At 42.6% G+C, this 24,816-nt stretch overlaps 1 protein-coding gene and 1 long non-coding RNA gene across 2 annotated transcripts in view; one reads left to right on the top strand and one right to left on the bottom strand.

The window, feature by feature from the left end:
• The window catches only part of LOC140611643 (uncharacterized), a 35,617-nt gene extending 29,411 nt beyond the window's left edge, over window positions 1-6,206 (bottom strand). Inside the window, exon 1 of the long non-coding RNA XR_012012737.1 lies at window positions 5,785-6,206. This is a non-coding gene — a long non-coding RNA (uncharacterized lncRNA). The remainder of the gene's footprint in view (window positions 1-5,784) is intronic.
• Window positions 6,207-6,815: 609 nt separating this feature from the next.
• RAB33B (RAB33B, member RAS oncogene family) lies at window positions 6,816-23,485 on the top strand. Its single transcript, XM_072788325.1, has 2 exons — window positions 6,816-7,151; window positions 20,707-23,485. Exons 1-2 carry the CDS (start codon window positions 6,915-6,917, stop codon window positions 21,145-21,147), a joined length of 678 nt encoding a protein of 225 aa, XP_072644426.1. The 5' UTR covers window positions 6,816-6,914; the 3' UTR covers window positions 21,148-23,485.
• Window positions 23,486-24,816: the final 1,331 nt, after the last annotated feature.

Here is a 24,816-nt window from a genome sequence, read left to right as displayed (position 1 = left end):
CTAGGATCTTGGTGGTGGGTATGAATGTTTGCTGTAAAATTTTTTCCACTTTTCTGTATGTTTGAAGTTTTACAAAATGTTGAGGAAAAATACTGCTTCTCTTTTCTTTTGTCCTCTTTTGATTCCAGTTAGTTATGTGACTCTCTTATCCCAACCTCCATCTTTTTTTTTTTTAAGATTATTTGTTTAAGAGAGCAAGCAAGCGAGAGTGGGAGGTAGGGGCAGAGGGAGAGAGAGTCCTAAGTAGACTCTGCACTGAGCATGGAGCCCGATGTGGGGGTCCATCTTGAGACCGAGATCATGATCTGAGCCAAAACCAAATGGGACTCAACCGACTGTGTCCCCTAGGCACCCCCCAGCCTCCATCTTTTAATAGCTCTTCCATATTTTTAGTTCTTTGTCTCTCTATAGTATATTCTAGATAATTTCTTCAGGTATATCTTCTCCATTTATTAATTCTCTCTTCATCTGTATCTAATTTATTCTTTCATGTTTCCACTGAATTTTTTCATTCCAATAATTGTATTTTTCACATGTAGAAAGTCTCTCCACTCCTACCTGCCTCCCAATCTACCTGTTCATTCTTGGTAGTCTCTTGCTCATCTTTGTGATTATATCTTGTACTTTTTGAAACATTTGGAACATATTCTATATCTGTCAATTCCACTATCTATGGCCCTTGGAGTTATATATCCACTGAACGTTATTCCTACAGATACTCATAATAGTTTGGCTTCTTGGTGCTTGGAATTCTTTGTGAGCTCCTTGCTTGACCTTAATTTTGAAAGACTTCTTGACCTACATTGGGGATGTTTTCCTCCAGAGAGGTTTTGCTTCTGTTTTTGCTTATAGCCAGGGAGCAACACAGACTTCAGATTAATTCAGGTCTTTATGGGAGGGTGAGGAAATCCTATGTATGGCTTTTCCACCTGGCAGCTAGTCCAGGGCTCTGTGTCTGGATTGCAGCTGCTGTAGACACGTGTCCTCCTATCTGCTTGCTGATCAGCCTGGGCCAAGGGTTTGTGTGTATCTGATGGTAGTGGGGCTTCCTTAGGACTTCCTCAGTCTCTTGGGGACCAAGGATGCCACATAGAGCATGTCTCATGTAGATTATAGCTCTTTGGCAGCAGGATTCCTCAAAGAAACTTACCAGCCATGCATTTGGAAGAAAATGTTTGATATTCTTTATTAGTATCCTTCTATTTCTAATTTACCAAGGATTTTTAAATTAGACATGGATGTTAAATTTTATATCATCTTTTTAGCATCTGTAGAGATAATAACACATTTTTCTCTTCTAAGCTTTTATTAAGAATTGTTCTATCTCCTAGATTCATTGCTTGCCCCCAAACTGGAACTAAGCTTTTTTTTTTAAAAAAGATTTTATTTATTTATTCATGAGAGACACACAGAGAGAGAGGCAGAGACACAGGCAGAGGGAGAAGCAGGCTCCCTACAGGGAGCCCAATGCAGGACTCAATCCCAGGACCCTGGGGTCATGACCTGAGCCGAAGGCAGACGCTCAACCACTGAGCCACCCAGGTGCCCTGGAACTAAGCTCTTTAATATTTTTCCTGGGCAGCCCAGGTGGCTCAGCGGTTTAGCACCGCCTTCAGCCCAGGGCCTGATCCTGGAGACCCGGGATCGAGTCCCATGTCGGGCTCCCTGCATGGAGCCTGCTTCTCCCTCTCCCTGTGCCTCTGCCTCTCTCTCTGTGTGTCTCTCATGAATAAATAAATAAAATCTAAAAAATATATATATATTTTCCCTTTGCCAACTGGCACAGTGCTAAGCTGTATCAATAGAAGATGCTAGAAATAACTTTCCAGTTCTTGCTTGAGAATGGCTTCTGTGAGATACCATTCATTAGGTATGTTCACCACCTGATGAACAACTTTCTGTGGTACCCTAGAGGGTGGACTTTCAGCAAGTTCCAAAGGGTGGATTGCCATCATGTTTCACTGGCACAGTGTCCCAGCAAAATCTTTACCAGTCATTAAGCCAGGGCCTTGCCCTCTGTAACAAGGTCTAGATCTCAGCCTGGAGCTGGGGGAGGATGTGTGGGGGATGTGCTTTGGGGAGTCTATCTCTATAACTACTTCTCATGTCCCTATAATATTTAAAGTTCTCTTTACTTTCTACTAGTTAATCCCTTGTTACCTCGAGCCCATCACAGTTAATACCTGTTTATATTAAACATTACATGGTGGGCAGCCCCCGGGACTCAGTGGTTTGGCGCCACCTTCAGCCCAGGGCGTGATCCTGGAGACCCGGGATGGAGTCCCACGTTGGGCTCCCCGCATGGAGCCCGTTTCTCCCTCTGCCTGTGTCCCTGCCTGTCTCTCATGAATAAATAAAATCTTTAAAAAAATTACATGGCTAAACTACTATGTGGTTTCTATTTCCTAACTGGACCTTGACTGATATAATTGTCAGTTATTTTTAAATTTATTGAGAATTAAAAGAAATCTTCTAGTTTATGGTCTATCTTGGTGAATGTTCCATGTGCATTCTGAAATAAATGTGTATTCTCCTACTGTTTCATGTAATTTTCTCTATCAATTAGGTCAGATTGGTTGATAATATAGTTAAAGTCTTCTTTATCATTACAGATTTTAAAAATCTACGTATTTATCAAATACCAAGAAGGAAATATTGAAATCCCTGCTCTAATTTTGGGTTTGTCTATTTCTCTTCTGTCAGTTTTTACTTCATGTAATTTTAAGTTTTGTTGCTACATCTTCTTGATGAATTGACCTTTTTATATTATGAAATGTCCCCTTTTATCTCTTGTCCTGAAGATAGGCCAAATTCCTTTCCCTAAAGTCTACTTTGACATTAGTAGATATTCCAGCTTTATTCTATTTACTTATATTTTTCCATCATTTTACTTAGAACTTACCTGTGGCTTTAGGTTGTTGATGCCTTTTTTTTTTTTTGTAAGCAGTAGTACATAATTAGGCCTTGCTTTTTTATTTAGAGAGGTATGTCTTCCTTTTTTTTTTTTTTTAAAGATTTTATTTATTTATTCATGATAGTCACAGAGAGAGAGAGAGGCAGAGACATAGGCAGAGGGAGAAGCAGGCTCCATGCAGGGAGCCCGATGTGGGATTCGATCCGGGGTCTCCAGGATCGCGCCCTGGGCCAAAGGCAGGCGCCAAACCGCTGCGCCACCCAGGGATCCCTATGTCTTCCTTTTAATTGCATGTTTAGACCATTTACAATTAATTTAATTTTTGATAAATTGTTTTCTATTGGTTGTCTACATTTTGTTTATTTTTCATTGTCTTCTTTTGAACTAGTTTGTAGTATTCCATTTTAGTTTCTCTGTTGGCTGCTTAGCTATACTTCTGTGTTTTATTATTGTACCTGTTGTTCTAAGTTTTACCATATGAATCTTTAACTTACAGTTTACCTTCAAGTAATATCATACTACAACACATATAAGATATATAGTGGAAGCTTGAACAATGCAGGAGTTAGAGGTACCAACCCCCTTTATCTCTAGTATTCTGTTAAACAAATTCCATAAACTGGGTCTTTTTGTTAACCACATTATCGTTAGCAACTCATATAGTGCCTGTTTTTCATGTGGTAGGTGCTCAATAAGATATTTTTATGAACACATGGAATTATACATAATATTCTCTTATATTTGAAATTCCCCAGGGTGCCTGGATAAACGTTTCGTTAAACTTTGCCTTCAGCTCATGATCCTAGGGTCCTGGGATCGAGCCTGGTGTTGGGCTCCCTGCTCATTTGGGAGTCGGCTTCTTCCTCTCCTTCTGTCCCTCCTCCTTTCTCTGCTCTCTCAAATAAAAAGATAAAATCTTAAAAAAAAAGTCTCTTTGAGGGCGCCTGGCTGGCTCAGTCAGTAGAGCATGTGACTCGATCTCTGGGTCATGAGTTCAAGCCTCACACTGGATGTAGAGCTTAGTTTAAAAAAAAGTCCCTTTGACTCTGAGTTAACTCCCTTTTCATTTTTCCTATTAGAAAAGTATTTTAGGGCAGCCCAGGTGGCTCAGCGGTTTAGCACTGCCTTTGGCCCAGGGCCTAATCCTGGGGATCCGGGATTGAATCCCACATTGGGCTCCCTGCGTGGAGCCTGCTTCTCCCTCTGCCTGTGTCTGTGTCTCTGCCTCTCTCTCTCATGAATAAACAAATAAAATCCTAAAGTATCTTAAAATATATATCCAAATACTCTAAATAAATTATAAATCTATAAATCTAAATACGTACCCTAAACCATTTCTAATGTTCCAGTTTAAGTTATGTTGCTAAAAATTCAAATTTAGTCTCTTCTCAGCTATGTTGCAAAGTATTAAGAAAAAGTTACATGCTTATACTTTGAGGTCAAGTGGTAGTGACAGCAAGTAGTGAAGAATTCCAAGGACAAAATGAATTCTCAGAAAATAGGGTTGCGTGATCCATCCATTCTTCCCAACAGTAGAATTTCCAAATACCCAACCCGGAGGTTCTGGGATTATTCAGTTAAGAAGAGTGGCATATATGTTGGTCACACACAGTCTCTCAAACTGCAAGCTGAAAATACAAAACTCTGCATAACAGTGTCAAGTGTCTAAAGTATTTCTTCTATTTAAATTGTGCTGAAATGTGTATAATTAGTAAAGGGTTCAAACTGACACACTTTAGAGAAATTTCTCATTTCATTAATTTATTCGTTTGCTGAAAAACAATGAGCTTTCCATCAGTAGTCAAGAGCTGACAATCTGGCTGGTAGGAGACAACACATCATTATGAAACTTAAACAGTGAAGGTAATAGTATCCAAAGGCCAAATAAGCAATACCCCCAAAATGTTATTAGTTTTAGGATAAAGCGAAGTACATTCTGAAGTAATCAAGAAAAGTTTCATGAACAGGATTTGGATAAACACAAGAAAATGAATTTCTGATAGTTTAGTAAGAGCAAAACTGAAAAAGCTAGAATACAAAAGAGCAAGGCTCTTAGGATAGAAAGATGTCGAATCTTTTTTTTTTTCCCCCACTCATCCTTTCCAATTACTTGATTATGCAGAGCTTTGAATTCTTCAACTGGTTTTTGTTCTAAGTCTTCAGCTTCTCTCCTTTGAATGGGATAGGCAGAGTTAACTAGAGGAACACACTCCAAGGCCCTCTAATAGTACCTGGGACGGTCAGACTTCATAGAAACGACCTCACAGACACACAGTGTTCTAGTTTCTCTAACAGGATACCCAATCAATGTAATTGTCACACACATTCAACCAGGTGAGTAAACTTTTTTTCCTGATTAACATCACTTGGTATATTAGTGACTGTATGTTTTTGTACCACAACAGAAGCTGTATATTAAGGCTATCACAAATTCCTGTTAATTCTGGGCACCCTCGGGTTCTACAGCTAATTTCCTCTGACTACATTTTTTTTTTTAACATTTTCATTTTTTAAAAAAGATTTCATTCACTCATTTTTCAAAGATTTTATTTATTCATGAGACACACACACACAGAGAGGCAGAGACCCAGACAGAGGCAGACGCAGGCTCCATGCAGGGAGCCCGATGCGGGACTCGATCCCGTGACCCCTGGGTTACGGCCTGGGCTGAAGGCAGACGCTCAACCGCTGAGCCCCCCCAGGAGGCCCTAAAGGATTTTATTTGACAGCGAGCAGACAAGCAAGGGGGGCGGCAGAGGGAGAGAGAGAAGCATGGGGCTGGATCCTGAGTCCATGGCCTGGGCCAAAGGCAGACACTTAACCAACTGAGCCACCCACGTGCCCCCCGACGGACTCCATCTGCATTTTACCTATTGGAATAAGCACCGCATCTCCGCAGCTCATCTCCCCTCACTTAAACGCCGGCCACGTTCTCGTTTCCTAGCCCTTGACTTCACCAGCAGCATCAACACGGGCTCAGACAGAAGAAACGCAGTCTTATCCACCCCGACCGGCTAGGCCCGGTCGCCCGGTCGCCCGGCCAAGGCGCACGATGGGTTTTATTTTCTGCAGGGAGGCCGCCCGGTAACCACCTGGTTCAACGGCCCTAAGTGGCCCAGGTGTCACGTGCGGCTGCGGCCGGACGAACCCCGGGCACCTGGGTCCCTCCCGTGGCCGAGGCGGGAGGCGGCCTCCAGCCCGCACCTGCTCCCCGACAAGCAAGCGCCGGCCGAGCCCGAGCCCTGGGGCTGCCCGAGTCCGCCGGGCCCGACGCTCGCCTCCAGCGGCGTAGCGTCGCCGTCCAGGGGCCCGGAGGCCGAGCGCAGCCCCGCAGCCCGCCCCGCCTCTTGAGGCCCCGCCCCACCCTAAGCCCCGCCCCCGAGCCTCCTGCGGCCCCGCCCCCGCCCTAAGCCCCGCCCCCGAGCCTCCTGCGGCCCCGCCCCCGCCCGCTCATCGGCACTCTCGCGAGAGACTGCGGGCGGTCCCTCTTCCCCTCCGCGCCCCCAGAGCGACTGCGCGGCCTCCTCCGGCGGGGGCGGGACCCGCGGACGTGGCTAGGCCGGGCCGGCCCTGTGCACCCGCCGTCCAGCCCCAGCAGCGCCCGCGCCCTTCCAGGCAGCCCCGGGCGGCGGGGGCGGGGCGGGGCCGGGGGCGGGCGCAAGGAGCATCGCGGCGAAGCCGCTGGGCGCTACAGCCGCGCGGGGCGGGGCGGGGCGGGGCGCACGCGCGCTGCCGCTGAGGGGCGGGGCGCAGGCGCGCTGCCGCTGAGGGACGGGACCGGGCGGTGCGCAGGCGCACTGCCGCTGAGGGGGCGGGGCCGGGCGTTGCGCAGGCGCGCTGCCGCTGAGGGGGCGGGGCCCGGCCGCCGTGTCGCAGCGCAGCGGGGCGGGGCGGGCGGGCTGGCAGGGCGCGCGCCTGGCGGTGGCGTCATCGGGGCGTGTGCGCGTGTCCGCTCCTCCGCCGCCTCGGGTCGGGGCGGGTCCCGGGAACCGCCTCGGAGATGGAGTCGTCCCTGGAGGCGAGCTTGTCGTCCAGCGGCGCGGTGTCGGGGGCCGCGGGGTTCCTGCCGCCGGCTCGCTCCCGCATCTTCAAGATCATCGTGATCGGCGACTCCAACGTGGGCAAGACGTGCCTGACCTACCGCTTCTGCGCCGGCCGTTTCCCCGACCGCACGGAGGCTACTATCGGGGTGGATTTCCGAGAACGAGCCGTGGAGATCGACGGGGAGCGCATCAAGGTGAGCGGGGGCGGGGGGGGCTGCCGGGGGGCCGGGTCAAGGTGCGGGGGGCTGCCGGGTCAAGGTGGGGGGGGCGGGGGGATGCCCGTGGGCCGGGTCAAGGTGGGCGGAGTGGGGGGCTGCTGGGTCAAGGTGGGGGGGGCGGGGGGCTGCCGGGGGGCCGGGTCAAGGTGGGGCGGCGGGGCTGCCGGGTCAAGGTGGGCGGGGGGGGTGATGCCCGGGGGCCGGGTCAAGGTGAGCGGGGGGGGCTGCCGGGTCGAGGTGGGGGGGTAGGGGGTGATGCCTGGGAGCCTGGTCAAGGTGGGCGGGGGCGTGCCCGGGGGCCCGGTCAAGGTGAGCCGCGGGGGGCGCATCAAGGTGGGCGGGCGGGGGGGGAGGAATGCCCGGGGTCCGGGTCAAGGTGGGCGCGGGGGCGTGCCCGGGGTCCGGGTCCCCGCCGCACGGGGGGCGCATCAAGGTGGGCGGGTGTGGGGCTGCCCGCGGTGGCGCCTCGCCCGTGTTCCCTGAAGCCCAGGTGGAGGCTGCGGGTGCAGATTGGAAGGATCTGCGCGGGGCGGCCGTGCAAGGCGAGCCCTGCAAACTCCCCGGACCCGCGGTTTATTCGGGCGACTTTTATCCTATTTATTTCTTAAATGCCGCTTGTAGCTTGGGAAGGGCGCGGCGGCTGCGGGCGCGGTAGCCGGTGGCCGGGTCCGCGCTCGCTGGCAGCGTCTCCGCCGTCGGGAGGCCGCGAACCAAGGCCGAAGGAGGAGCCTGGAGGTCCTCAGGCGGGAAACGTGTAAGAGACGGCCGGTCGCTGGTTAGGCCGCCGGGTCCTGCGGCCTTCGAGGAAGCAGTTAGGTGCGCCCTGCGTGCAGGTGTTCACGTTTCTGTAGGACACGGAATTGTCCAGAAAAATCTATCTTCGGGCGGAACTACTGTATCCGTGGTAGTTCCTGCTCGGTTCTCCAGAAAGCGTCGTCTTAGCGCCTCCGCCTCCCGGTCCCTAATTCTTCCCTGGGGCTCGGGTCCTGGAGGAGGAGGTAGGCGGCCCCAGGCCCCAGGCCAGGCCAGAGTTCCGAGGGCGGGAATGAGGACGGTGACGGGCCGGCACCTCCGCCCGTGTGAACCTCAGACGCGCCTCTTCCCTCCGGACCCCGCTGGCCCGCGGCCCTCGCTGACTCCACGTCCCCGGGACATACAGACCCCAGGAAACGCCCTGCCTCCTTATACCGCGTTTACTGTCTGCTTTGTGGATTTTAGAGATTTTAAGTATTTATTCATGAGAGACGCACAAAGAGAGGCAGAGACACAGGCAGAGGGAGAAGGAGACTCCATGCAGGAGCCTGATGTGGGACTGGATTCCGGGATCGACCTGAGCCAAAGGCAGGTGCTCAACTACTGAGCCCTTCAGGCGCCCCTACTTTTTTGCTTTATATTAGGATGTTCATCTAGTTCTACAGGCCGGCCCTTTTGCCTTTTATGTTTTAATTTTTTTATTATTCCATCCAGGCTGCCAGTGTGATGGTGCTTTGGGAACACTGTATCAGGAAGTTAAGAAAGATCTGTGTATATTACAACAGAAAAGACAGAATAAGAAGAGAACGGAATCTATTTTTTTTTCCCCCGGAATCTTTTTCATTAGAATTAGGGGAGGCCCAGAATCCTGAGGGTGTGAAGCACATAATGAGGCTTCTGGGGTTTGAGAAGGAAGTTAGTGTGGGGAAGGCAGGAGACCCGGGAGGAAGGGCGTGAGCTCCGGAGTCCAGCAGATTTAGCTTGAATCTGAACCGATGAAAGGGTGAGGATATGGGCGATGTGTCCCTAGGTGGGTGACCAGTTTTGCCCAAGACTGTCTCAGTTTTAAACCCGGAAGTCCCACATCCCAGGAACCCCTCAGTCGTAGGTGAACTGGGGTGTTTGGTTACTCTGGTCCTTAGGCAGGCTCTTTAATCTTTCAGAGACTACTTTTCTGAAAAATTGGGATAACACCATATAAGATGAGATGAGATTAGATGAGAGGATTACACACCAACATACATGAAGCACCTGGTTCATAATTGGTAATCTTAAAAAGATTCTTCTTCCTTGGTGGATTAACATCCTTGTTTGTCTTTGGCACCATCATTTCTGTGCCTGTGCACCAGAGTGTGAAGTAGAGGCACAGTAGGGTTTAGACAACTGAGGGTGAGAGAAACTCCCCTAAAAGCATGATTTTAAAGATGTAAGTAGGGGGAAATGAAACGGGAGGAGTTGCAAATTTATGAGATTTTTTTTTTTTTAAGATTTTATTTATTCATGAGAAACAGAGAGAGAGGCAGAGACACAGGCAGAGGGAGAAGCAGGCTCCATGCAGGGAGCTCTGACGTGGGACTCGATCCCGGGACTCCAGGACCATGCCCTGGGCCGAAGACAGGCGCTGAACCACTGAGCCATCCAGGGATCCCCAATGAGATGTTTTCATTGAAAAAATATAAAACATGTCCAGTATCTAAGTTGAATACTTAACTACTGGGGTAAGTGTTGGCAGTGATAAGTAAACCAGAACCATAAATATGATCAATCTGGAAGCATAGAGTTTATTCTGGTTGAGAGGAGTAAGGAGAAAATATTTTTTTCTGGGATTATTCCTCTTGAGCTTTAGCTTAACCTGTTTGGTTGATGGAGACCTGGATGCTGAGTTTTTTTCTTCTTAAGGGTTAGCCATTGACTTGTACCTCCAGCTTTTAAGACTTGAAAGATTTTTATTGTGGTTGAAAAGACTCTTACAGAAATATTTTGAGATTAAAAAAAAAAAAAACTGGGGCATGTGGGTGGCTCAGTGGTTGAGTGTTGGCCTTTGGCTCAGGTCGTGATCCCGGGATTCTGGGATCAAGTCCCATGTCGGGCTCCCTGCATGGAGCCTACTTCTCCCTCTGCCTGTCTCTCTCTGTGTCTCTCATGAATAAATAAATAACATCTTAAAAAAAAAATATTTTTAGGGGTGCTGGGTGGCTCAGTTAAGGGGCTGCCTTTGGTTCAGGTCGTGATCTCCGGGTCCTGGGATTGCTCCCCCGCCCCCACCTCCAGTCAGGCTCCCTGCTCAGTGGGGAATCTGCTTCTCCTTCGGCCCCCTCCCCCACTCATGCTCTTTCTCTCTCTCTCTCAAATAAATAAAATCTTTTTAAAAAAGCAAACTATTTTCTAGTGTCTTTAAAAAACTGAAGTGAATATAGTTTATTTCATGTGCTACTTCTGCTTTTTCTTTGTTAACCTGTGATACATCTTAAGTGCTGCTGCAACATTCATACATACTTTCTTTCTGGAAAATTTTTAGCCTTATCTGAAATGACATGTCTTCATTTTTCATCTTAAAGTGAAGACTGGAAAGTTTTATGTTACTTTATGAATAAAATGACATTCTAGACCAAAAAAAATATTATTTGTTTGGTAAAGCTGAGATACTGTGTTAAGTTTTTTTTTAAGATTACATTTATTTATTTGAGAGAGTGAGAGAGAGCATGAGTAGGGGGCAGAGGGAGCCCAGTATGACCAATGCCAGGGCCCTGGGATCATGACCTGAGCCAAAGACAGTTGCTTAACTGACTGAGCCACCCGGGCTTTCCGATTTTTTTTTTTTTTAAAGATTATTTATTTTAGAGAGAATGCATGCACATGTGCACACGTGGTGGGGGTTGGGCAGAGGGAGAGAATCTCAAGTAGACTCCCTGCTGAGCAGGGAGTGTAACTTGGGGCTCCATCCCAGTACCCCAAGATCACGACCTGAGACAAAATCAAGAGTTGGACACAATGGACCGAGCCACCCAGGAGTCATATGTTAAATGCTTTTAATTGTGGGCTGGAAGTTTTTCAGAGAGCATGTCTTAGGGCACTGCCCTTTCAGAATCAGTGAAAACGTTCTATAAAATGTAATGAAGTCTAGATTTGTTCGTCTAAGTACCATATATATATGGATGAAAAAGGAAAATCTTATTTGCAGAGTTTTGGAAGTTGAATAAAATTATAGACTGGATTCTTTAAATAAAAACACATTTGATTTTTAAATTAAGACTCTCAACCCTAATCCTTATGCTCCTTCTTTGTATGTGTATCCCCAGGATAACTCGCTGTATTCCTTTTATACAAGCATATGACAATGGCAGACACCAACAGCATGATGACAGCCTCATGTTGCATTTAATCTGTCTTCTCATCAGGGGCCAGCAGTTTCTATTTGAACATTGGGATGGCTTGCTTATCAATCATAGAGGTATTTTGCCATGTTAAATACAAGATGTTAATATTAACTAAAGGAACGTAATCAGGACCTGTCCCCACATTGGTAAAACAAATATTTAAGGAGTAGTTGCAGGAAAGATGACATTTTTTGTCAGTCACAAAGAATTTTGATAACATCATAGGGGGTTAAGCAAACTATGCTTGAGGGCCAATCATGGCCTGCTGCCAGTTTTTTTTTTTTTTTTTTTTAATGGCCTGCAAGCTAAAAATGACTTTCACTTTTTAAAATGGTTTGGGAAAAATCATAAGAATATGATTTCATGACAGGTGAAAGTTATGTGAAATTCAGATTTTAGCGTTTATAAATGAAGTTTTGAAACACAGTCATGCCCCATGACTTTACATTCTGTGCTTGCGTTTGTGCTGCAACGGGAGTTGAATAGTTGTGACCAAGACTGGTAGGCCCACAAAGTCTTAAGATATTCACTATTCTTACACTTTACAGAAAAAGTTTGCTGACCCTGATAGAGCGCATAGATGAATTGCTGTCCTGGATTGGGGTAAGGTTTATATACCTAAAAAAAGATGACCAGCAAAACCAGGCACTGAATGAGTGCCAGGTTACTGTTTGGTTGTGGGTGGAGGAATCATGTGTTTGGAGTGCTAGGCGAGGTTTCATAGACGGAGGGCTTTTCTGAAGAGGACCATCAGCAGGATGCTCCAGCAGGATCAGAGGTTCCTGTGGAAAGGTAGCAAGCGGGAAGAAGGTGAAGGTGTTGGTAGCAACATTTGTGAAGAGTTTGAAAAACAAAGCTAGAGGGTCTAGGTTTCATTTTGTATGCATGGTAAAAAACCCAAGTGTTGGGCAGCCCCGGTGGTGCAGCAGTTTAGCGCCGCCTGAAGCCCGGGGTGTGATCCTGGAGTCCCGGGATCGAATCCCATGTCAGGCTTCCTGCATGGAGTCTGCTTCTCTCTCTGCCTGTGTCTCTGCCTCTCTCTCACTCTCTCTGAATAAATAAATAAATCTTAAAAAAAAAACAAAAAACAAAAACAAAACCAAGTGTTTTAGGAAGATAAATATGGCAGCGATTGAGAATGAATCTAGAGTGAGATTCAGACTGCCCCTTGACCTGGTTTTCTGTCTACAGTCTCTCCTTTGGTAGTCTCTTGATGACAGTTGTCAATCCATGAAGGTAACTTCCAAATCTTTGTTTAGCCCACTCCCCTCCTCAAGTCACTCTGCATTTCCCACTGTCTTCTAGACATGGCTATTTGGATAATCCCTCCTTTGCCTTGAATGTCTAAAGTGAGTTCATCTTCCCTGGCATATCTGCTTCTCCTGTTTCTCCCCACATCACCATCACCTAGGTTGGCATCATGGTGTCCTCTTTATCCTCAAGGCCTCGTCCCTCTCTTTTATCCCTACATCCAGTTGGTTCTCTATGTGCATGATTCTCTCATCCATCCTTTCTTCAAAGTCCTGGTTCAGGTCTTTTTTTACCTCCCTATGAACTGTTACAGCAACCCAACTCCTCTCTCATCCCCAGTTGGCAATGACCTTTTTTGGTACATTGTTGCCCAAATGCCAGATTAGTGTTGCACTTTAGGGAGATCTCTGTGCCCTGCCTCAGATGCCCTGGGTAGTTCTCCATTCTATTGTAAAATTCCAACTTTAATTAATTAATTTATTTTTTGAAGATTTTATTTACTTATTCATGAGAGACAGAGAGAGAGAGGCAGAGAGACAGGCAGAGGGAGAAGCAGGCTCCATGAAGGGAACCCAATGTGGGACTCGATCCCGGGACTCCAGCGTCACGCCCTGGGCCCAAGGCAGGTGCTAAACCACTGAGCCACCCAGGGATTCCCAAAATTCCAACTTTTAAAATGAATGTAGGACTTCCTTCATCTTGCTCCATACTGCTTTTCAAACTTTTTTTTCCCCATTAATTTCCTTCAAGTACCTATAGTCCAGCTGCTTATTTGCTGATCCCTGTGGTTTCCCTTGCATGCCCTACTGGGCCTGGAATATCCCCTCTGCTCATATTTCACCACATGTCATTCTTCCTTATTAAACTCAGTGCGTCTATCAAAAATATTTGATCCCTCCTTCTCTCTCTCTCTCTCTCTCTCTCTTTTTTTTTTAAAGATTTTCTTTATTCATGAGAGACACAGAGAGAGAGGCAGAGACACAGGCAGAGGGAGAAGCAGGCTCCATGTAGGGGGCCTGATGTGGGACTCCAATCCCCATCCCGGGTCTCCCAGATCACACCCTGGGCTGAAGGATCACACCCTGGGCTGAAGGCGGCGCTCACCTGCTGAGCCACCCGGGCTGCCCCTCTCCTTCTCCATCCTGTTTCTTCCTTCTGTGGACTCCCTTTAGCACCTTACCTGAGTCTTTACATGATCTCTTTCCTCACAGTATTATGTAGGTGTCTCTATCTCTTTTATCATCCTATTCAGTCTTATTCAGAGCAGGATCCATGTCTAGTAATGCCATAGACTTCTTTGAGTATCTAGCTCAGTCTCTAAACTATGTAGTACTCGGGGGATCCATATGGAATGTATGGAAACAGAGATCCACTGGTAGGCTCCTCTGGACATCCAGTATTGAGGTGATAAGAGAAACTAATGGAAATTTGATAGGTGGTCAAAGAAGGAAGATCATTTGGGTTAATACCTTTATCATTTTGAGTCAAGCAAAAATAGTATTTAGTTTGGCCAGATCACTTCCTCATTTTGGTAATAAAACTACTAAAAGGGCAGCCCGGGTAGGTCTGCAGTTGCGTGCCGTCTTCAGCCCAGGGCCTGATCCTGGAGACCTGGGATTGAGTCTCATGTTCAGGCTCCCTGCATGGAGCCTGCGTCTCCCTCTGCCTATGTCTCTGCCTCTCTCTCTGTGTCTCTCATGAATAAATAAATAAAATCTTTTTTTTTTTTAATAAATCTAAAAGAGCTTATTATACCAACAATAAGAATCTACTGTTGGGATTTAGCAAATAACTAGGTTGCTGTTTTTGTTGGAACTTCGTATTGGAATTTAAAGTAGAGATTTGTGAAATAATATTGAGGTATATTTTATGTTGTCCTTATAATGTTTAAAATGGGGGTAATATCTGTGGGAGCATGCATTAACCATTTTCCACTAAACATTATTAAATTGGGAAAAATTGCTCTGAAAATACTTCCTCATTTAACCAAACAAAGGCATGTCACTTCCTTAGGTTCCAGAGTGTTATTCCCCTTTTTTAAACACGTATGTATCATTCTACTTAAAGCTAACTTCAGGACTTTTCTATGCTATCACGGGGTACCGTTGTCCCCTTAGTATCTCCCTATCTGTCTCTCTTTTGGTCAGAATTTTCTCTTGTCTTTTAAGGCTGGTGCTGTTTTTATCACTTGTCCTGTCCTTTCTTTGCTGAGTCTCTCTGCTCCTTCCCTAGCCCCCTTGCTGAGCCTTCGTTGTTTCAGCAATTTTCTGAGTGAAATTTTGAAGTTTCTTTGTCTTTACTTTTTAATGATTTTATTTATTTGAGAGACTGAGCGAGTGAGCAACAGAGCAGGGGCAGAGGGAGAGGGAGAAACACACTCGCCCCTGAATGGGGAGCCCCGTGCAGGACTTGATCCCAGGACCTAAGCTGAAGGCAAACGCTTAACTGACTGAGCCACTCAGGCACCTGAAGCTTCTTCTTAAATAATCCTTTGTGAATGCCTCATTAACTTAGTATTTACTTGTATAGGTTTTTGGTAAACTGTGAAGAGTTACTATTTCATACCTCTTGTTTCCGGGAAGTCTTGATATAGTAGAATGCATAGTTCTGAACAGGACTGATGGAAAGCCAAGTATTGTTGAGTCCGTCTCATCCTAAAACAAACCAACAGTTTTCTTAGGGATAAGCAGTCTCATCATCACCACTTTTATGGAGGACTTTTGCAGCTCTTTGAGGCAGGTCTAAATTCTGTGTAATTATTATTTTTTTAAGTTTAGTTTGTTTTTATAGAAGAAGTGGTTGCTTGTTACAGAAAACAGAAAAGTAGAAATAAGCAGAGAAATTACCTTAAAGACAACCGTGATTAATGTTTTCGTATTATTTCCTTGGGTACTTTTCATTTTTTTTTGGGGGGGGGGTACTTATCATTTATCTATTTTTAACTTATAAATATTCTTTGCTTAAAACATCATAAATCATTTTTCATTGATGAAATGGTTTTTGAATGAATACCTGAGCTATAGAGGAATGTTCTTAAAAGAGAAAAGAGAAGAGATCAGCTCCAGTTTCTTTGGCTAGCTTTTATATAGGTCATCTAAAATATTTCCCAAATATCTTTCTAAATGTTAAAGATACAGTTTGGAGTGGGTTTTTTTGTTTTGTTTTGTTTTGTTTTGTTTTGTCACTCTAAAAAACTGAGATATAATTCACAGGCCATCAGATATACTCTTTTAAAATATACAATTTATTGGTTTTTAGTATATTTGCAAGGTTTAGTATATTTACTGTCATCATTATCTGATTCCAGAACTCCAGTAAGAAACCCCAAACCCATTTTAACAGTCACTCCCCATTCCTCCCCTTCCCTCAACCCTGGCACTCACCAGTCTGCTTTTGGATTTGCCTATACTGGGTATTTCATATACACATGGAATCTTTTTTTTTTTTTTTGGAATCTTAACAATATGTGGCCTGTGGTGTCTGGCTTCTGTCACTTAAGATAATATTTTCTAGATTCATCCATGTTGTAGCACGTATCAGTACTTCATTCCTTTTTATGGCTGCATCATACTCCATTATATGGACATACATTTTGCTTATTCCTTCATCAGTTGATGGATAGTTGGGTCGTTTCTACCTTTTAGCTATTACGAATACTCCTGCTAGGAACATTTGTGTACCAGTTTTTGTGTGAATATGTCTTTTCAGTTCTCTCTGGTACATACCTGGGAGTGGAATTACTGGGTCATACAGCAAATCCATTTTATGTTTTTTAAAAATAATTTATGAAGTGAAATTCAATTAACACAAAATTATTTTGTTTTATTTTATTTTTTTTTAAAGATTTATTTATTCGTGAGAGACACAGAGAGAGAGGCAGAGACACAGGCAGAGGGAGAAGCAGGCTCCATGCAGGGAGCCCGATGCGGAACTCGATCCTAGGACTTCAGGATCATGACCTGGGCCGAAAGGAGATGCTTAACCACTGAGCCACCCAGGGATCCCATAAAATTATTTTGAAGTAAACAATTCCATTTAGTATTCATAATGTTGTATAACCACGCCTTTATCTAGTTTCAAAATACTTCCATCACTCCAAAGTGAAACCTCTCATGTTCCATCTCTATAGATTTCTCTGTTTTGGATACTTTATGTAAATGGAACCATAGAATGTGTGTCTGGCCTCTTTCATGCAGTGCATTTTGGAGGTTCATCTTTGTGGTAGCACGTATCTGTACTTTATTCCTTTTTGTGGGAAGTCATAGTCTGATTAACTTTTTGAGGAATTGACAAACTGTTTTCTGAAGTGGCTGTACTATCTTGCATCCCCACCAGCAATGTATGAGGGTTCCAGATTTTCTCCACCAACCCTTCTTATCGTCCATCCATTTTTTTTTTTTTTTAATTTAGGCCTTGCTAGTGTGAGTATAAAGTGGTATTTGGTTTTTTTGTTTTTGTTTTTGTTTTGTTTTTGATTTGCATTTCCTTGATGGCTAATGATGTTGAGCCTCTTTCCACGTGCTTATTGACTATTTGTATATTTTCTGTGGAGAAATGTCTATTCATATTCTTTACCAATTTTTTAATTGGTTCATATGTCCTTTTATTATTGAGTTATAAGAGGTCTTAAATATTCTGGATGGTATACCCCTACCAGATATTATTTGCAGGTATTTTCTCCTATTCTGTGAGTCATCTTTTCACTTTCTTGATAATATTCTTTGAAACACACATTTTTAATTTTGATGAAGTCCAATTTGTCTATTTTTTCTTTGATTGCTTGTGTTTTATTTTTTTAAGATTTTATTTATTTATTAATGAGAGAGACAGAGAGAGAGAGGCAGAGACACAGGCACAGGGAGAAGCAGGCTCCATGCAGGGAGCCCGATGTGGGACTTGATCCCGGGACTCCAGGATTGCACCCTGGACCAAAGGCAGGCGCCAAACCACTGAGCCACCCAGGGATCCGCGTGTTTTTTGTTTTTTTGTTTTAAGATTTATTTATTCATGAGAGACACAGAGAGAGAGAAGCAGAGACACCGACAGAGGAGAAGCAGGCTCCATGCAGGGAGCCTGACACAGGACTCGATCCCGGGACTCCAGGATCACACCCTGAGCCAAAGGCAGGCACTAAACTGCTCAGCCACCCAGGGATCCCCCGATTACTTGTGTTTTAAATATCATATCTTAGAAACCATTGTCTAACCCAGTGTGGTCACAAATACTTATCCCTATGTTTTCTTCTAAGAATTTTATAGTTTCAGCTCTTTAGATTTGTTGTCCATTTTGAATAAGTTTCTATATATGGTGTGAGGTAGGAGGTCCAACCTAATTTTTTGTGTGTTATCCCAGAACCATTTGTTAAAATAACTATTCTTTCCCTTACTGAATTGTGTTAGTACTCTTGTTGAAAATCAGTTTGCCGTAGCTGTATGGGGTTATTTCTGGACTGTGAGTTTTGTTCTGTTGATCTATACATCTAATCTTATTCCAGTAGCACACGGTGTGATTATTGTAGCTTTGTGTAGTATGCTTTGATATCTACAGAAGCATTTTTAATTGTATGTTGAGTATTCTTAATCTGTTAGTTGGGGTAAGAAAGTTTTATGTTTTTAAAGGAAAGTTGTATTTTTAAAGTATTTTAAGCACTTCAGTAGCTCTTTGCACACTCATTGCAGCTAGTCTATGAGTGCTTATTTTAGAGGGTCTGAAACTAAATTTTACTTTCACTGTTGAAGAAGCTAAGGCCTAGAGGTGTAACAGTCATCTCTGGCATGTAGTAGGCATTAAGTAAATACTTGTTGATTTAGATAGTCTTAGATGTTAGTACTTAGTTTGCTTTGCTGACAACTGTTTGCTTCTACCTCTGATATATATGATATGGAGTCTTTACAGCCTGTCTGCCATTTATGTTGCCTACATCACACGGTGGGCATTTTATGATAATTTATTTTGTGACATGGTTTCTAGGAAGGCATTGAGGCAAAACCTTGTGATTTAGTGAGTACATGTGAGTGTAAGGGGTAAAGGTTTAAACAGTATGCATGGTAAGTAATTTTAGGATGCCATGCAGCTACATCTAAGAGATTCAACTATAATGATTTAACCAGGGTAAGCTGTTATTTTTCTCATGTTCTAAGGAGACCCGAGGCAGCAAGATTCAAGGTTTATGTAGACTTCTGCTATTCTGTGTCTCTTTCTTCTTCATGCTCTGCAGATAGTTGCTGAACTCCCAGTCATTATATCCCATTCCAGGCAGAAAGGGTGCAGTGAGAGAGGTGCAAAAGGCGCCTGCCAAATGCTCTGTCTTTTAAAAATCACATATCCATAGTTTTCCCGGAAAACCCCCTGAAAGACTGTCTGCAAATTATTGGCTAGAACTGTCATTTGGCCTCCCTTAGTTCCAGGGGAGCCTGAGAGATCAGGTTTATATAGTATTTTATATTTCCACCTGGAGCAAAATTTGGTTTATGTTAATTAGAAAGAAAGGGAGAATGTTAAGAAAATGGAGAAACTTGGTCTTAAAAGGAACTACCAAAAAAACCGCTCAGAGCTGATTAAATCCAAGGTAGAAGAGCACGCAACTCTTGATCTTGGGGTTGTGAGTGCAAGCCACACACTGGCTGTAGAGATTATTTTAAAACATTTTTTTTTTTTAATTAAGGTACCATGGAAGAGATTTGTGATCAATATTTTCATCTCTAATCACATTTTTAAAATGTATTTATTCATTATTACATCTTCATTGAGGACTTAACCATGTGCTGCCATATTCTGAGCACTCTATTATATCCTACTTTGTGGGCCATCTACATTTCCTTCTACTCTGTGTCACTCTGAAAAATCACCAGTTGAGGCTTCCTTGTAGATAGTACAAGTCTTTTATCAAAAGGTATCTAATCAGGGATCCCTGGGTGGCGCAGTGGTTTAGCGCCTGCCTTTGGCCCAGGGCGCGATCCTGGAGACCCAGGATCGAATCCCACGTTGGGCTCCCAGTGCATGGAGCCTGCTTCTCCCTCTGCCTGTGTCTCTGCCTCTCTCTTTCTCTCTGTGTGACTATCATAAATAAATAAAAATTAAAAAAAAAAAAAAGGTATCTAATCAGATCTACCTCTAGTCTTTTCCACCCCCATCAGTTAACTTTTTTAGGAAGCAAACAAAAGGGTAATTCAGAGAATCATGACACATAACTTATACTTAGCTTTAGATATTATTTTCCTCAATCCTCCCCACCCCGCCCCCTGTATTTCAACTAGGAGATACTGGACTAGTCTTGTTGGTAGACATGTTTAGGTTAAATAAATGATTTTCTAGCCTTTTAAGATTTTCAAGGGGGATTTCATAGAAGGTCTGTATATATTGGTTTGAGGACTAATAAACCTAATGACTCATAGCATCTGTCCTACGTCTACTATTTTAAGTTAGTCTAGTGGAAGGTGGAGAAGGGCATATAGTAACCAGATTTACAGGAATTAGATGCTTAATATGTTTGTTAAAATCTGACATTCAGGAACGCCTGGTGGCTCAGCAGTTGAGTGTCTGCCTTCTGCTCAGGGGTGATCCCAGAGTCCCGGGATTGGGTCCCACATCGGGCTCTCACTCTGCCTTCTGCCTGTGTCTTTGCCTCTCCCTGTCTCTCATTAATAAATAAATAAATAAAATCTTTAAAAAAATGATTTTAAAATATTAAATAAAAATGTCAGATTTTTTTTTTGTTTTTTTGTTTTTGTTTTTTTTTTAGATTTTAAAGATTTTATTTATTTATTCATGAGAGGCAGAGACATAGGCAGAGGGAGAAGCAGGCTCCATGCAGGGAGCCTGATATGGGACTCCATCCCTGGAGGTGCTAAACTGCTGAGCCATCCAGGCTGCCCTAAAATCTGTTTTTGAGGTATAATTTCACCCAAACAAATTTGACTTACTAAAATTTAAGTGCTGAATTGAAATATTTGTTCTGACACTTGCATTAATTATGAAGTAACTAGTATCATGAAGTTTGGGTCCCACAAATTACACTGAAAAGGCACTATAGAAGGATCAAAGTGTAATTTAAGAATTACTAAAGACCATGCAGAGTTGATCAAAAATCTCATAAGTATAATTGGAATGAAATTTTCAGTTTTCTCTTTTTTTTTTTTTTCCATTTTCAGATCCAGTTGTGGGACACAGCAGGACAAGAACGATTTAGAAAGAGCATGGTCCAGCACTATTACAGAAATGTACATGCTGTTGTCTTCGTGTACGATATGACCAACATGGCTAGTTTTCATAGCCTGCCATCTTGGATAGAAGAATGCAAACAGCATTTGCTAGCCAGTGACATACCACGGATTCTCGTTGGAAATAAATGTGACTTGAGAAGTGCCATTCAAGTACCTACAGACTTGGCACAAAAATTTGCTGACACACACAGTATGCCTTTGTTTGAAACCTCTGCGAAAAACCCCAATGATAATGACCATGTGGAAGCTATATTTATGACCTTGGCTCATAAACTTAAGAGCCACAAACCATTAATGCTTAGTCAACCCCCTGATAACGGAATTATTCTGAAGCCTGAACCAAAGCCTGCAATGACATGCTGGTGCTAAGTAACAGTCTTTATTATACTATCTAATTTTGACTAGAGAAATACTTTTGAAGTATGACAGTGATAAGTCATAAGATTTAATCTCAAATATAATGGATCATCCTGACATTATACTGTTTATCATTGTCATGCTAATTTTTGTATTTTGTATCTACTTAATTAAGTTTGTCATTATGACAACACAGGGCAAAAGTTGGTTTTCACGTGAGGTTGAAAATGAAGCAAAGGTAGGATGAATCAGAACATCTTCCCGTTGAGAGCCCAGTGAAGGAGGCTTCAAATGAAAGCATGATGGTATTTTAGGAGTAAATCACTGTTCATTCCTGTGTTCCAGGGATAGAAAAGAAATAAAAGGGTATAGGACATACCTACTAGGTATGTCCTTTGAATGGGAAGCATTCTCAATAGGACAAAACTGGTATTTGCCTCTCCCTAAAGTTCTTTCTTCGTATTATTGATGTATTTAATTGCATTATTATTGGTACATGTTAGAGCCAAGATGATTTTTAGTTTCAGTGGGAGGAGAAGGCATAGAATGTTTTCTGGTTCTCAGTGTATAAAGAATGACTTCCAGTGATTCCACGTGCTTGATATTTCTAATTGATTTATCAGTCAGATCTACAGAAGTCATTGTTATTGTTAGAAAAAATTTGTTTTCTTACTAAATTCTATTAAAATATGCAAAAATAAGTCTGACTTTAAATGAAGTGACATAATAAGGTGCTTTATATTTTGGTATCTTTAGTAAAAAACAAATTGAAAGCATTGGAGGAGTTGTAATTTGGGGGGAGAATAGATAAATGTGATTCCTGGCTACAAAAGGAGACCTATTCTTAGCTTCTGTAATCTCAAACTGTGGGTCTGGCATAGTATCTCTTGCTCTCCCCGCCACGGTCAGTCAATTCAATGACTGGAAGGTTGAGTTAACAAATCAACTTCTATTTGGATTGTAGCTCTGAAGGCACACCTCTGATTGCTAGGAGTCTACATATATTTCTGTAATAGTATCGTGTTGTAGCATACCAGTTTTTAAAATCTTTAAATTTTATGGTCCCAACAAGCTATTCCTCCTTGGTATGAAAAATAAATAAGATATTGAGAAATACGTTGTCTCTCTTAGTGATGTAAAGAATAGTACAAGAAGTTTCTTACCCCAAAAATTTATTTTGATTTTAAGACTTTGCACATAGAAAATAGTAAGCTTGTATACAAAGCTATTACACGAATGGAATGTAAGCCATGAACCTTAACTGAAGTGCACACATTCACTAATTCTGATAGATTGCTGTCCTTGATAATTTTAGAGGTAAATAAGCCAAAAGATGATTATACTTAACAATATTTTCAGAATGTGAGAATTCAAATATGTAATCTAGTTTAAGATTTTTATTTAATCATTATGGTGATCCTAACTGAATAATTATAAAAACAAGATAATGCTATTAAATGAACTAACTGAAAGAAATAATTATTCAGTTTTAAATATTAGAGCCTAAGGAAAAACAAGTTGGCTTTATCTGTGTTTAGGGAGATTAATCCATTTTTCTTATGCTAAAATGGTTTTAATTTAAATTGTTGATTTGTAACTATTTTTATAGTAAAAAACAATGACAACTGTGCTAATTGTGGTGAGTGTAACAGTTTTTTAAAGAAGGGAATCCGTTTATTGCTTTTAAAACATTTTCTAAAGTGTGAGAAGAAAGTTTACAAACTTTCCCAGTGCATTTATGTTTTTAAGTGCTGTTAATAATGATTAAAAAAATAATTTAACTTTATTTCTTTTTGTAAGAACTTAATACAGGTATCCTTTACAGTTCTGTAAAAGAACTTATTTTTTCACTTTAATATTTATTAATTTTAAAATATTTGTATCTCATTTGTAATGATTTACTCTCTTAATTTTTTCTACATATGTTTTTATTTTTTAAAAGAGCATACTTATCAGTTGAATGGGGATAGAGGTTTTAGATATTTTCCAAAATATTTATAAAACACTTCATTGTTGAGAAATCACTTACAGAATGGTGGCTATCAAACAAATAATTATAAATTTTTAAAGCACAAGTCACATGTTTTGTAACTCCTGTGTGAATTTATTTTAGCTGTGACATTTAATTGAAAACATCAGATATGTTTTGGAAAAGTCTTAATTTGAGAACAACTGAAGGAAGTTAATCCAGAATCTATATGTAGTTAGCTATTAATGATGATGCTTTATTGACAGTATATTGCTAATATATTTCTTCATGAAATCTGAAGTTAAATAATTTCGTTGTGGAATAGTGTCACTGTAACATTTCCCTTACGAAGTTCAATAAACCAGCTTTGCCATAAAGAAATTGTATTTCATTCCCTTTGTTTGATTATTAGGATGATTACAGAGCAAAACGAAAAAATCTCTTTTCCCCTCTGGCTTCCAGGTAAAGTATATATAATACATTAGAAACAAACAAATCTATTTGGAAACACATTTAGGGTTAAAGAACTTTTCAGAAAAAAACCCTAAATACTAAAATTAGCTGATAAGGGTAGATTTTTTTTCATTTGTATGGCTAAGTAATCAGCTTGTTGAAGAGTACTTCAGGGCCAACGAATACTATAAGAATTGTTGACATCCCCAGACTTAGAAAAGGCAAAACGAAATGAATAATTATAAATTGTATGACAAAAAAGAAGGAATTCTGTTGTAGGTATAAGATTGTAATTTCTACATTCACCTTTACTGATTCAGGCCCTTTAGGAAAAGTGTGGGTTGGCACTTGGGCCTCTGAAGTCAATACTGCTTTACCCAGTGCATTTATTTCACATGTCAGTTACTCTCCTGCTCAAACACAAAATCATATTATTCATGAAAGACTGCTTTCGTATCAGCTATTAAGATAATAAGTTGGTCAGGTCTTCTGAGGGCAAATTTGCTAGAGCCTTTGTGGCAAGAGTTAATTGATTGGAATAACCTGATTTGTCCAACGGTTGTCAAGTATCTGCTATGTGTTTTCCAGTTGTGTTGGGCAGTGAGCGACATAAATGATTAAGACGATGTCCTTGAAGAACTTGCAAAATACTGTGTAAACACCTGGGAATTCTACAATATAATATGGTAAATGTAATCATACTTAGGACAGTGAGCACACAGCATGGAGCCATGTTTTGACTTTGATGCAGGGTAGCGAGTGCAGGGCAATGAAGAGCTGGTCAGAACAACAGGAAATGAGGCTGTCAACCTAGGGTGTGGTGTAGCTCCCATTAGGGGAGGATTTATCGGGAGGAGTCTGACTCATCCTATTGGACTCCGGGACAAGGATGCAGCTGGACTCTAAGAAATGCTGGGATTGGGTACCCAGTTTCCTAACTCTGGGCTTAAGCTTCTCTGCACATCCTCATTCTTTCTCTCTTACAACTGGATTTTTCTCCCCTTTTCTGGTTCAGATGGCAGAAAATGTGGCCACTGCCTGCGTCTGAACTTTTGTATGCTGCCGACGTTCAGAGAGATGAACTGATTGTCAATCCCAAGTTAAAATATCTGGGGTGGACTATTTTTGGCCTGGCTAAAGTCAGATGCCCAGCCCAAGACCAATCAATAGCTTAAAAAATAAGAATAAAAAAGATCAAATAGGCAATTTCCACATTTGGGGGCAAAGGAATTTTGAAGAGAAGGGAGAAAAGAGTAGCC

The sequence above is a fragment of the Canis lupus genome, chromosome 20 (genome assembly GCF_048164855.1).
Source record: "Canis lupus baileyi chromosome 20, mCanLup2.hap1, whole genome shotgun sequence".
In the NCBI taxonomy this organism is placed as follows: Eukaryota; Metazoa; Chordata; class Mammalia; order Carnivora; family Canidae; genus Canis; species Canis lupus.
This window is presented reverse-complemented; position numbering and strand designations above follow the sequence as displayed.